This window comes from Sphaerulina musiva (assembly GCF_000320565.1).
Source record: "Sphaerulina musiva SO2202 unplaced genomic scaffold SEPMUscaffold_9, whole genome shotgun sequence".
In the NCBI taxonomy this organism is placed as follows: Eukaryota; Fungi; Ascomycota; class Dothideomycetes; order Mycosphaerellales; family Mycosphaerellaceae; genus Sphaerulina; species Sphaerulina musiva.
Genome location: NW_016017391.1, coordinates 931,975 through 945,332, shown reverse-complemented (window position 1 = coordinate 945,332; position 13,358 = coordinate 931,975). Strand labels below are relative to the sequence as shown.

Below are 13,358 nucleotides of genomic sequence, written 5' to 3'. Positions count from 1 at the left end.
GAGAGAGAGAGAGAGAGCTGGTTCGGAGTTCCCTCCCGAGCCCTAGGCTACTGCCCCAATCAAAGTCCATCACCTCAGTTCAGGCAGTCTGCCAACATCATCCATTCCTCATCAGGCAGTCAGCAATCACTATTCAACAGTCAAGATGTGGTGTCGCTGGCCATATAAGGATGGACGCAGTCTACGTCCTCTACTCCCGCTTTATCCCAGCCCAGCAATATGTCAGCCATGTCATGTACGGGAGAGACGAGCTATATCTGAGTACCAACCAAGGGAATCCCATCTCATAGCTGACCTTATTCCCATGATCAGACGGCTCCAATATGGTTACAATCGTGCGCAGAGATTCCGCACCGAGAAGATCTCTTTTGGAGGCTCGCTCCACAAACATCAAAAGTCAAAAGCCTCTAGGTGAGGTACAGGCCATCGACCCCGCAATCTGATGATGTGGAGTGCATCACGGGCACAACCTAGTCACACTTCGGCCCGTTCTCCACTGACTCCAGTTCACGAATTGACATGGGAAAAAGGGGAGATGTTGATGGAATTTGAGGGAGGGATCCCATTCTTTATCACTATTCGCGACACGCCTTCAGTTCCGCTGTCCTCTCCACCAAAGTACTGCTGCCTTCAGTACCTCCTAGCGTAAGGCTGACCACACGTTTGTTACACCGCATAATCTTGACTGGCCCAGTCAGCCTCCTCTTCCTCCTCCTCCTCCTCCTCCTCGTCCTCGTCTCTCTCTCTCTCTCTCTCGCTCGCCTGATCACTCACTCATTCACCAAGACGCCAAGAGAGATGCGGACCCATCAGTCAGCCATCACCATGGGATACGAGGCGTGGGATGAGCCGAGTCGTGCGGTTCAATGGACATGAAACCTCGATGCCCAGTGGCCACGCACGTGAAGCGGGGTGCCCTGATGTACGTCTGACTGTAGCTTCGGCCCTGCATAACGTTCGCGGAATTTGGGAATCTCCATGTGACAAGCCTCCTTCTGGGACTGCACTATATGAATGAATCCTCCCTCGCACATGTCCCTCCTGGCTGTGGTCCATCTCTTGGGTCAAGCCCCGACTGCAAACCACATCATTCACCTCCCTGTACCCCCACTACCCATCAGCCCCAGATGGCAGCCAACGGAGTCAACGGCCATGGCGATTTGCCTGCCCTTCATACTACTCCAGAAGACTTCCTCAAGCATGACTACGACTTTATCATCATTGGAGGAGGCACCGCAGGATTAGTGGTCGCTGCTCGATTGACCGAGAATGAAGACCTCAAAGGTGGGCGACGTCGACGAATCGATTAAATCACACAGAGGCAGAGATCAACAGTCTGACTGTTCCATAATAGTTGGTGTGCTCGAAGCCGGGACCTGCAAGTTGGGGGATATGCTCGTCGACTCGCCCGTCATGTTCATGCAGACCTTCAATAACCCAGACTATGGTGGGTGGTCCCGATATAGATAGCCTCTATAAGGCAACCTGCTGACATGGCTACACCATAGACTGGGGATTCATGACCGAGCCACAAGTAAGTGACTAGATCTTTCCTGGCTTAAACAATTTGCTGACTCTGGAAATCTACAGACGGCAAACAAAGGCCGACGACACCACATTCCTCGCGGTAAAGCACTGGGTGGATCTTCCGCAATCAACTACATGATGTGTACGTGATCTGATTGCCGGATCGACCACGAAGAAGCTGACAACAAGACACAGACGTCCGTGGCTCGAAGCAAGACTACGACGACTGGGCCATCATTGCAGAGGATGAGGGATGGGGTGCCGACGAGATGATGAAATACATGCGCAAGCACCAGACTCTCGAGCCCATTGACGACAGCGTGACTGAACGTTCTACATACCCCTTTGTGGGCGAGCACCACGGCACTTCGGGGCCCGCGAGGACCTCGTTCAATGACTGGCGATTGCCCATCGAGGACGACTTCATCAAGGCGTGTGACGATGCTTGTGGATTGGACAAGAAGCCTGTAGACCCATGGAGTGGCGATCACATCGTAGGTGCTTTTTCTATCCAGGAGGTCTGTCACTCGTACTGATGTGACGACAACACAGGGTTTCTACAACACTCTCGGCCTTGTTGCTCGCAGCGGGCCTAACAAGGGCCTCCGATCCTACGCTGCACGAGGATACTTTGCTGCCAACGCCCACCGACCGAATCTGCACGTGTTGACTTCTGCAATGGTGCAGCGAATCGAGCTCGATGGCAATACCGCCACTGGAGTCACATTTACGCACGGCGGGAATACACACACGGTCGCAGCGAAGAAAGAGGTACTCGTTGCGGGAGGTGCCATTCAGTCACCACAGATTCTCGAGCTGTCGGGTATTGGTGACCCTGAAATCCTCCGTGCGGCCGGCGTAGAGCCTCTGATTGAGAACCGAGCTGTCGGCGCCAACTTCCAAGACCACGTCCTCACTGTAGGCTGCTGGGAAGTCAAGCCGGGCAACATGACGCTCGAATCCATTCACAACCCGGCCGTGATGGAAGCCGCACAAAAGCAACTCGCCGAGACGGGCGGCGGTCCCCTCACCAGCATCTGCTCCATGCAAGGCTTCTTCCCCTACAAGCAATTTGCCACGGCCGAAGAACTCTCCACCGTCATCAAAAACATCCAAGCCGAACTCCCCCACCTCACCCCTTACCAGCGCAAACAATACGAACGCACCATCGCCCACCTCCAAGACGACGCCTCGGCCAACCTCCAACTCGTCCTCGTCCCCAACCACTACGGCATGGAACAAGGCATCGAAGACCAATCCCGCGTCTTCCCTCCCCCCGCCGACCCCATCAACGACCCCCAAGCCATCTCCGCCGCCATGTGCCTCCAATACCCTCTGAGCCGAGGCACAGTCCACATCAAAACCTCCCTCGCAACCGACCATCCCGCCGTCGACCCGGCCTTTCTCAAAAACGAATCCGACGTCGACGTGCTCGCCGCAGGACTCAAAATGCTCGGCCACGTCGAAAATTCTCCTCATTTGCGCGATAAAATTTCTCAACGCCTTTATCCTCGTCCTGGAGCAGATATGTTTTCTACAGAAGAGATGAAAGATGCGGTGAGAGAGATTTGTATGTCGGAATATCATGCGTGTGGATCGGTGGCGATGGGGGATGCGACGGATACGAAATTGGTGGTTAAAGGGACGAGGAATGTGAGATGTGTGGATGCTTCGATTTTTCCGAATCATGTTTCGGGGAATATTGTTTCGAGTGTTTATGCTGTTGCGGAGAAGGCGGCGGATTTGATTAAGGAGGATTGGTTGTATGGGGGGTTGAAGGGGGTTGTTGCTGCTGCTGCTGCTTGAGAGAGATGTTTAATTTTATCGTGATTGGACTAGTGGATTTGTTGAATTTCTGTCGATATATTCTCTTCTTCCTCCAACTACAGATTCTCATCGCTTCCTCTCTCTTTTCAAGTCGTATACAAATACCCCGGCACACAATCCCCCAACTCCTCAATTTCCTCCTCCGTCTTCCCACGCACCCAAAAATCCCTCTCCCCAGCCCTCCTCTTCCCATTCTCCCTCTCCAATCCCCAATGCGTCAGCACACTCCCGCCCAACAAAAACACCACCAAATACGCCAACACCACCCCATGCCCTTCCAAAAACCTCGGCCCACTACTCTGCGGAAAAATATTCGAAGAGACAATTCCATTTAAATTTCCCCATCCGATAAAAACTCCCATGGTGACTCCTCGTTTATAACTTCCCGCGAAATTATTCGATCCCCATGCAATGGTGTTGGGTACACACGGGTAAATTCCCATGGCGGCGAGAAATACTCCGGCGTATTGTACGTTGGGGTTGGAGCTGCCGAGGAGCATGGAGAAGCCTGCGATGGCGAGGAATGAGATGTAAATATTTGCGAGACCGCGTTTGCGCGTGTGGTCGGCGTACCAGCCGACGAGGACGGTGAGGAGGGCTGCGGCGGCGTAAGGGGGAACGCTGAGGAGATTGGTGAGAGTGGTGCTTCCGGATTTGACGAAGCCGCTTTCGCGGATGATGGTGGGGAGGAAGAGACTGAAGGCGTACAAGGGCATGTCGCAGCCCATGTAGATGATGCAGTAGGCCCAAGTTTTCCAGTCGCGGAGGGATTGCCAGAAGTATTTGAGTTGGAATTTCTCCTCTTGTGCTGCCCTGCTACTCTGTGGGTTGTCGGCGCGTAGGCGGACGAGGACGCGTTGACGATCGGTGGGGGAGAGAAAGGTGGCTTCGGTGGGGAAGTCGTGGACCATCCAGTAACTGGCGATGCCGATGAGGATGGTTGCTAGGCCTTCGAGGATGAAGATCCTGAGAGAAGGGAGAAGATGTATTAGCATATTAATAGAAGAGAACAGAAAGAAAAAAAGAAAGAGAAAAAGGTACTAACCAAGCCCAACCCGCCTTCCCACCAACACCTCTCATCTGTATAATCGCCGCAGCCAACAACCCTCCAAACGAACCCGCCAACGCGGCCGCCGAAAAAAACACAGCAGCCCGAATCCCAAATTCCGACCTCTTATACCAACAACTCAAATAATAATTCACTCCCGGAAACAATCCCGCCTCAAACATTCCCAAGAAAAATCTCGCAGCCGCTAACCCCGAAAAATCGTGTACGAGTCCCATACACACCATACAAATTCCCCACAATAACATGATGAGGGGTAAAAAAATGCTGGGGCGGAGTCTTTTGAGGAGGACGTTGGTGAGGGGTTCGAAGAGGGCGTAGGAGATGAAGAAGATGGAGAGGGAGGCTTGGTATTGGTTTTGGGACATGTGCAAGTCGGTGAGGAGGCCGTCGATTTTGGCGTTGCCGATGTTGGTGCGGTCGAGGAAGGAGATGAGGTAGAGGAGGGTGAGCCAGGGGATGAGGTGGAGGTCGAGTTTACGGAGGAGTTTTTTGTCCTGTGGTGGGAGGGTCATGAGGGTTAGTGTTATTATCCTTTTATTTGATGTTGTGCTTGTGGGTGTGTAGAGTAGAGAGGGAGGGGAGGAAGATGTCCAGAACGGGAAACAGAGAAAGAGAAAGAGAGACAGATGGTTATCGCTTACAATTGCTGCTCGCTCCTCATCGCTTTTGCCTGCATCCGGGTCTGTAATGTCTGGCACATGGCGAGTGGCGTCGATGTTCTTCTCTTCATGAACAGGCGTGCGGTCGCCCTCGCTATGGTAGCCCGCGGTGAGGTCGGACTTTTCCATTATGAGGGCGTAGTAGAACACATGAACAATAAAGTATAGATCCAAAGGGGAAGGATGAAGGGAAAGTTGGCGGAAGAGGAGCAGAAAAAGAGATCAAAAGGAAGATTGAGCAGTGAGTGACATTTCCGTACTGCTGTAGCTCTGTTACCTTAGGTGCTCTTACATCATTACGATTGGAAGGATTTATTATGCTGTGCCATTGTGCGGGTAATCGGCAAGCACGAATAAAGTGCTTCGATCATCCTTTGCGTGGTCGGTCAAGAAATGATTGGCAATCAACCCAAGCCACATCAAGCATATCAAGCTTTTCTCTTGTCAACTTCCCTTCTCCACACTAGCTCCACACTCCACACTTTATTATCCATATGAGCGGGGGGAGGGGTATATCATCACTCATATCACTCATATCACTCATGTCTGATATGCTTTTAAATAAACTCGGAGATATTCAAACGTGTAACCGAAACTAAGTGCCAAGTACATCAGTTTAGATCAGTTCACTGCTGATGCTGAACGTCTCTCCAGTCTTCTTACCCACGCGAATACAACTCAGGTTGATTAGTAGAAACAGCTCGCGCCAATCTGCCGGCAGATCTAATCAGTCAATACCTGAACCTTAACACTTCTCCAATGCTCTTTTCGCTGTGCAGAACGGTGAAAGTCAATTAGAGTAGGATCCCACATGAAAGAAATCATCTACAAGTCCAACGTCAAGCGAGTCTTTCTGCGTTAGGTAGCTTGGCTCAAGCAGCCCTACCTACCTGACTCTCCTGAGTCTCGCCCAGTGAAGATCTGTAGCTTGAGAGCAAAATGGAATGTTTGAGAGATGTGCCCGTGCAGTGAACATCAGTGCTGAGGGCACAAGAGTTGGCGGTTGGGACTCATACCGCTGATCCGGTCACAAGCACAGGTACATTCCTTTTCATCATCGCAGTTGCTATTGCAGCTGCTTGGAGAAGAGTACACCTCCACCATCCAAGCAATGGAAGGTAGGTACGATTCGATAGCCAGTTCCTTCTGCACTCACACCTTGAGCCAGTGCAAGGGCGACAATGACCGGGTTTCTGGAGCTTTGGAAACGGAAAGTGTGCCATAAGAAGCATGCAACTGCCTAGGTAGTCTCATGGGGCCACTGCCATCAAGCGTCTGAGCCTTCTGGAGGTGGCGACAACATTCCCACATCATACTCAGACCAGACCAGCGAACATCACCATCTTGACCTGCAATCACTAAATCCCGGTGCAGTCCCATTGCAGACGTGGTTGCAGAGTACAAGGCGTGAGCTTGAGTAGTTGATCTGGTTGGCATGTCGTAGATCATTCCCGAGCAACTCATCAAGTACCTAGGTACGGTCCCGCCAACTTCCATCGCGTCTTGGTACCGACGCAGGCGAGTTGGGGTTATAGATCATACCTTAGCAACTTACTAAGTACAGTCAAGCAAGAAAGCGTAAGCAGCTTCGAGGACGACAACGACGACGACTCTTTTCTACCAGCCCCGAGGCGAGTACAACGCCGACCTGTTAATAATAGTTTTACTATTCTACCGGTTTTCGATCAGGCGTCCGAATATAGCGGCGACGATGTCGAGCTTGAAAATGACAACGCCAAGAAGAAGTGTTCGGGCGTGGCTGTTGCAGGAACATTAACGTAGCATTGCCGCGCGCAAAGCACCGCCGCAAATCGCCACGGGATACTCTTCCAAAAAAAAGCAGGTCGAGACTGGCAGAGCAAAGCGCGATATGCATGTTCTCTTCCCAAGGTAGAGGACCTTGTTCTTGCCTTGGCTGGTCCCGTTGTTTCGCAGCCATACTGGTAGTCGGGATCAGTTGCTCCATGTGCCACAAACATCAGCGCTCCCTGCTGAATGGGGACTCATATGGATTGTGGAGATGAAATCGCTGTGGGTCTGCGTATACCACAATATAAAAGTACCTCAGCTTCGTCAAAGTCGAACTGGATTGGTATCGACCCCAAGGCTTACATAACGCAATCTGCCGTGCGTGTCCAACAACGCCATGCTTGCTGGTCATGCGTTTGGTCCTTGCATTGGCAAGTCAGATGAGACCTGGAGCAGGACATCTATTCGGCCCTCAGAACTTGGTTCTGCAACGTACCAGTGCTCACTCGCAACATGGCTACCACTAGCTGAGATTCGGACCCAAATCACCCGCCTTGATGCTGTGGCTATATGATGGCCACTGAGTCTGTTTTGAGCTGCCCAGCTCTGGCCCGAAATTGATGAGCTCGACTGAATTCGCCCTTTTCGTGCGTACGACCCTGCCATTACCTGGTGCGCTTGGAATCTGATTTCTACCTTGCCACATCGGGCTAAGCGAGCGTCGGCATGGCGCTCATGTAGAAGCCAACGAGGATGACTTGCTATGGCCCTCAGCTTCACGACAGCGATGGCCGCGCAGCTGCACAAGAATCCACCCACTTTCTTGCTTGGTCCGCATTTGTAGATGCCCCTACAGATGGTAGACTGCCCTCATCGGCCGCTGTCGCTTTTGCAATTGAATCCAAGATCTTGATAAGAGCGGCTTCAGGCATTCTGCTGTTGGACTCGCTGCGCCTCTCTTCCGGATGTTCTGCTTTGACCTTCACGTTCACTCAGTGGTGCAACCCCTTCTACCCGCAGAGTCGGTGGTTTGGTGCATTGCGCTCGGCTCAATCCCAATGCCGCAGTCAAATGCGGCCGTGTATTCCTGGAGTCCGTCCATCGCACGGGAAGCTCTGCGTTGACCGAGAAGGGTCCGTTGGTTGCGGTATGCTGTTGCGGCATTCCGGCAGTGGTATTGACCGTGAGGTCTCTTGGTGGCTGCCATAGCAGTGCTGCAGATGTGCCAGCAGCTTTGGCCGGCGGCGTACTGGGGCTGCTGCACAAGTCGCGGTGACTGCCATGCCCCCTGTATGTCTTCCGCTGTGTCTTTTGGGGGGTTGCCTCGCGTGCTCTGCGAGTGGTGAATAGTCCTCCAGACAGTGATCCGTGGCGGGTAGGTTCCTTTGTCGCCAGTTCGCCGTTGACCGTGACCAGCGGAGGTCTGTCACTGCTGGCAGAAAGCTGCATCCTATCGCTCCGCCGGAACATTGTTGATATCCCTCTGCTCTGATGGAGAGCGAAGTCCCCCGAGCTTGATGTGCGCGACCACCTCCCCCCCCTCCCCCCCCTGGCGAGTCGGCCCTCGATTCTCAAAGGACAACACACCTGTGTCTCGTCCTGCAATGATGTCGGTATGCTCCTGCCAGATGTCTCCGAGATGCTGCTGTCGGCGGGGGTGGTGCTGTAGTGGGCTGCGCGAGTGTGCACTGGAATTCACTAAGTCCCCACTGACGTTGGGCTTGGGCTCTCCCCACACAGCCGTGCTGTGCATCGTTGACATACTTAATGATCGCAAATTCCTGCTTAGTCATAATGAAACTTGCAATGAGTAATTCGGGGGGGTAGTCGCCCAGCGGGCACCCTGGTAGAACTGTTACGAGCTTAAGTTTCCCCTTGAAGGTGGGTGGCGCAAGGTTTTTGCCCTTTTGCTTCGCATAGGTAACGAAGCATATGCTTTTGCATAGCAGTATGGGCCATATTCCCCAGTTCCGATAGCAAGATCGAGTGCTGTGAGTGTGCGATGGGAGGCCGCGTCCCGATCCCAACATTGCTGAAATGTGAGGGGCTTCGTGGTCTGGTTGGTCTGGGAGAGGCACATATGGTGTGGCTTGCTTGAGCGCTGACTCCTTACTACCGGCCCACGCCAAGGTCGTGAGTTCGATCACCAAGGGGAGCGCATCCTTTTTTGGTCCCATTGACAAGCGCGACATGAGAAAACTCCCAGCCAAGTGCTTTCAATTATGAGATGGCTGTGGTGTCGACGGTGCAGATTTCTGAACATGGTCGCAATATCAACGGGCATTGGAGCCAAGACGTTGAGCTCAGACCAGCTCCTTTGTTGTTTTCTCTCCGTCCTTGGTGGCGCGTAGTCCTGACGACAGTCACGCACCTTCATCAACCACCACTGCATCAGCCGCCCGCCATCGCGAGCGACAGCGACCGCAACACTAGCAGGACTATGTCAAGCCAGCAGACCGCAGAGCTTCCGCCACGGCCGCGCGGCGGCCACGACATCAACCTGACAGAGCGAGGCGGCAGCAAAAGCCCCCATTGATTCAGAGGCACGAGCCCGTCTAGTCGCCAATCTGACCGACCGCGAAATTGCCGAGCTCAAGAAGTACTTGACGCCAGAACTCACGGCGAGGCTCGCTCAAAGCAATACCACCACCACGGCCCCGACAGCTCCCTCGACTGCACCCACCAACACTGCCGCATTGGCAGCGCTGGCCACTACGACAGAAGACCTCCTTGCCAAACAGGCAGCTCAATTGGCAGTCCACCTCAGTTCCAGGAGCATGTGGAGGCGGAGAATAGCAAGTCTGCTTAGGCAGCAACAGAAGCGGGAAAGAGTCTCGCGACAGCAGCGATCGGGGTCTCCGTTGCATCACGCGCTCGTAACTGGTAAGTCGGTCATTGCAAACTCTGGATCGGCCGTGCTAACTTCGCCAGTACGCATGGCCTGAGTTTGGTCTAGCAGAAGCAGATGACTTTCCATGGAGACGACCGGGCCTCGTCCAGTTGAGGCTGATGACTTTCCATGGAGACGACGGGACCCCGTTCCGCAGATGCGGATGATTTGTCGCGTAGATCAAGGGTCTTCACGAAGAATCACCAGCTTCTGCTGGGCGAGGCCCTGCCATTTCCATGGGAAGTCACCAGCCTCTGCTGGAAGAGGCCTCGCCGTGTCTATGAGCGGTCATCTACTCTGGAGACAGCGGGGCCTTATCCAGCAGATGCAGACGACTCGGTCAGGAATTACAGATCAGCAGAGGCAATTGACCTTGCATTGATTCGGCAAGACGAGAGACGACGGAGCAGTGGCAAACAGTACGGACAATTGAGCCCTCTTCCCGGTGTTCGCCATGCGCCAACTCGGAACAGTGATGAAGGACACTCCAGAAGTTTCGATCATGACCACTTGCAGAACTTCTCCCGGCGTGGCGGAATGAGGCCAACTCCAGACAACCCACCCAATGCCATACGAACAGTGCCGAAGTGCGAGCAGACTTTTCAAATCTTCGCCAACAGGACTCGCAGTTTCCAAGACCCTAGATCAGGATGCTGTCAAGTGGAGAAGTTGGAGATGACGCCGTTGATAGTAAAGCAATTGCAGATACACCGTCAACTTGGGCATTGGACCGACTTCATCTGGTTCTTCTTTTTCATGCATTGCACGCTCTGGGAACAAGAGCTAATTACGCTCATGCGCAGTGCAACGATGCACTATTGAGGTTTTCCTGTCCCGCTACGCCCAGAATGACCGATTTGCAGTGAACATGCCCCCATCAACATGACCAGGCTGTAGATGATGGAGACGAGAGCAGACTACGGCTCCCGTCGCCGCTCTCAGCCCGCCCAGCGTTGACCACGGAGGCCAAGGGCTAATGTGGTCCACTATCCACTGCGGTTCCAGCAGCTAGTTGCAAGCCCACGGCGATGTTGCACCCCCCCATTCTTTCCAACTCTTTCGTTCTCTTGCACTGCTCCATCTCCCGCCGGCGCCATTTGCAGTTCGATGCTACGTCGCATCAACCCAAGCATCCGCCCATGCAGCGCGTAACATGGAGCGTCCTTTCAAGGAGCATGATACAAGCTCAAGTATGACTGCCGCCTACGTCCTGCTTGACATGGTACGGGCTACAACTTCTTCAGTTCAGTGGATTCGTCTCGAGAGACTCGATCTTCGTGGAACATGGAGCGTTACGCTGTGGCAAGGCTACAGAGACAAGATTTGACCTGACAGATGACACAAGAAGCACACATGTGCGGTAGTATACCTACAAGGTACTACTGATGGACGTGTAGGACGAGCATGAGCATCAGATGAAGTCGGGAGATTTCCACCGACATGACTAAGCCATAGCCTCTTGGCAGGAAGCATTGACAAAGGAGCATCGAGGCATTGTTGATGACGAGGAAGGTGGAGCCGGAAACATTGCGATCGACTTGGCATGTCAATGCTCCGTCAATACCAGCAGGTTGGGCCGAAAACGGAATGACAGACGAGCAACTTCTCTCGTGAGAGTGTGTTGAGGGAAGCCATTGGCTTGACTACCACATCTACCGTACGAAGTGCCTTGATAGAAGAATTACCATCTGTACGGTCACGATACGAGTGGTAATTCCACATGCCAGCACGATCGCAGCAACACAAAGGCCATAAAGAAACGACCACTCATCATTCATGACGTCTTAGCCTTTAATCCACCAACCTACACCAAACGCGTGGCCTTGCCTTATCTACCTCCTACCAGAACGAAAGAAAAAGGAATCTGAAGCAATCTGCAAGCATGCATGCCTTGTCGCCTGCCCGTTCCCGATAGATTTCCCCACGGCGCGATGCAAATAGAAACAGAAAGGGAAAAAGTAATGATGTCGTCGACCCGAACTCACAGATCTCACACACACAGATCTCGCATGTGCACTAGCTTGATTCAAGATCGGCCAATGAGCAGCTCAGCCCAGCTGTCATCGATCTTCCCACACGCATCATTCCTCCCGCGATCGAAGGTTCTTTGTGAGTTGCATAGTGTGAGTGCGTGAGTGAATGACGACGAAAAGCACAAACGACCGGACCCTTTCCCCGTCCGGCCCTTTGGTAGACCATACGTACGTACAACGGATGGGCTGCCCTGCTCTCGTATTCCTTGTTTCAACACACAATTCTACGGAACATCCTTGCCTACCTTTACCTTTTAGTCTATTCGAATCAGTTTTGACAATCGGCCGTGCTCCGCGATCGTCGAGCTGGTTGTACATATATATGCCTAACATCACTCCCAAGCAACGCAAAGGATCCTTTGATCATCCATATTATCCGATCAACATTGTGAACAAATCATCCACAACTACAGCTGCATCAACCAACAATAACAACAACGACATCACTACCACCAACAACATCACCATGTCTTCCCCCAACCAAGTCCCCAAATCCGGCGCAACCACTTTCGGCGACCGCAAAGGCTCTGGAACCTTATTCTCCGGCATCGAACACTACAAGCGACAAGACGGTCCTGCTGCGAAGCAACGCCGCGATAGCTTGAAGGATATGCAGCCCAAACCGGGATTTATCGCAAACTTGTGGAATAAGTAAGAGAGAACACTAAATAACCCTTGTCGTGATGATGGAGAAGAACTTTGTGCTGACTTGGCTCTTTTCTGCGCTATAGCACTTTTAAGGGAGGTGATTTGAAGTAGTACTTCCTCGTGGTGCTTAAAGAGATGGGAAAGGGAAAGGGAAAGGGAAATGATATGATATGACGTTTTATACCTATGATGATGTGTTCATGAATATGAGGATTGGAAAGAGAATGTTGTATGAATATTTACCGTATACCTTAGCGAAGGTGTGATGGAAGGGTGCTTTTTGGGAGACATATCATCATGTTGGAGATATCTCTCAGGATTGTATTGTTGTGGTCACAAGTCAACAACCAACCTCCAATGTGGTTGAGGAATGAAATAGGATGAAAATCAGATTTCGTCTCATTGTGCATGTCGTTGTCAGGTCTTTTATGTTCAACCATAAGTATGCCTTTTGTTATATGAAGAGGAGCGTGACCGTGATGGGATGATAATGGTATATGTATGCTGCTGATATGGGTAGTTCAGGTAGTAAGATGTACTCTGAAGAGAACGTGCAGAGAAACTCGCAAAAAGACATTGTTAGTCAGGCTTGAGGAAGCCGGCCCCTTCCTCCGCTCTGACATGGTAATTCCCTTAGAATTGACTTTCAGCAGCAAGCTGATGAATTCCACCACATGTAAGCAGCTCGTTCTGAATACCCGAGTAACTGTACATGTACCTCAAACCATCTTCCTCCTACAAATCGGACACTGATCCCTCGTCTCAAACCAATCCATCACACAATCCTCATGAAAATGATGTTGACAACTCGTCGTGAGAATATACCTTTCATCACCACCACCACCACCACTACCATCCCTCCTCATACTGTTACCATCACTACTACTACCTCCTCCTCCTCCTCCTTCTCCTCCACCACCACCAAACCGCCCCAAACAAATCGGACAATCATCCCC

The 13,358-nt window shown here is 52.2% G+C and overlaps 6 protein-coding genes across 6 annotated transcripts; 4 read left to right on the top strand and 2 right to left on the bottom strand.

Moving 5' to 3' along the window:
• Window positions 1-757: 757 nt before the first annotated feature.
• Window positions 758-5,144, top strand: SEPMUDRAFT_151105 (alcohol oxidase). Its single transcript, XM_016906599.1, has 8 exons — window positions 758-1,284; window positions 1,355-1,447; window positions 1,509-1,534; window positions 1,591-1,669; window positions 1,723-2,021; window positions 2,080-4,320; window positions 4,400-4,917; window positions 5,065-5,144. Exons 1-6 carry the CDS (start codon window positions 1,011-1,013, stop codon window positions 3,331-3,333), a joined length of 2,025 nt encoding a protein of 674 aa, XP_016758164.1. The 5' UTR covers window positions 758-1,010; the 3' UTR covers window positions 3,334-4,320; window positions 4,400-4,917; window positions 5,065-5,144.
• SEPMUDRAFT_50743 (MFS general substrate transporter) lies at window positions 3,441-5,211 on the bottom strand (the record flags this gene model as incomplete). The annotated part of the gene is made up of 3 exons (XM_016909174.1): window positions 3,441-4,320; window positions 4,400-4,917; window positions 5,065-5,211. The coding sequence occupies 3 exons, from the start codon at window positions 5,209-5,211 to the stop codon at window positions 3,441-3,443; spliced, it is 1,545 nt and encodes a 514-aa protein (XP_016758163.1).
• Window positions 5,212-6,511: 1,300 nt separating this feature from the next.
• SEPMUDRAFT_151104 (uncharacterized protein) lies at window positions 6,512-8,363 on the bottom strand. The gene has a single exon (XM_016906598.1). The coding sequence runs from the start codon at window positions 8,299-8,301 to the stop codon at window positions 7,756-7,758; it is 546 nt and encodes a 181-aa protein (XP_016758162.1). The 5' UTR covers window positions 8,302-8,363; the 3' UTR covers window positions 6,512-7,755.
• Window positions 8,364-8,424: 61 nt separating this feature from the next.
• Window positions 8,425-10,939, top strand: SEPMUDRAFT_151103 (uncharacterized protein). Its single transcript, XM_016906597.1, has one exon. The coding sequence runs from the start codon at window positions 9,851-9,853 to the stop codon at window positions 10,541-10,543; it is 693 nt and encodes a 230-aa protein (XP_016758160.1). The 5' UTR covers window positions 8,425-9,850; the 3' UTR covers window positions 10,544-10,939.
• SEPMUDRAFT_119769 (uncharacterized protein) lies at window positions 9,059-9,776 on the top strand (the record flags this gene model as incomplete). Its single annotated transcript, XM_016901540.1, has 3 exons — window positions 9,059-9,127; window positions 9,339-9,714; window positions 9,763-9,776. The coding sequence occupies 3 exons, from the start codon at window positions 9,059-9,061 to the stop codon at window positions 9,774-9,776; spliced, it is 459 nt and encodes a 152-aa protein (XP_016758161.1).
• Window positions 10,940-12,025: 1,086 nt separating the features above from the next.
• SEPMUDRAFT_151102 (uncharacterized protein) lies at window positions 12,026-12,804 on the top strand. Its single transcript, XM_016906596.1, has 2 exons — window positions 12,026-12,405; window positions 12,486-12,804. The coding sequence occupies exons 1-2, from the start codon at window positions 12,077-12,079 to the stop codon at window positions 12,511-12,513; spliced, it is 357 nt and encodes a 118-aa protein (XP_016758159.1). The 5' UTR covers window positions 12,026-12,076; the 3' UTR covers window positions 12,514-12,804.
• The last annotated feature ends 554 nt before the right edge of the window (window positions 12,805-13,358 follow it).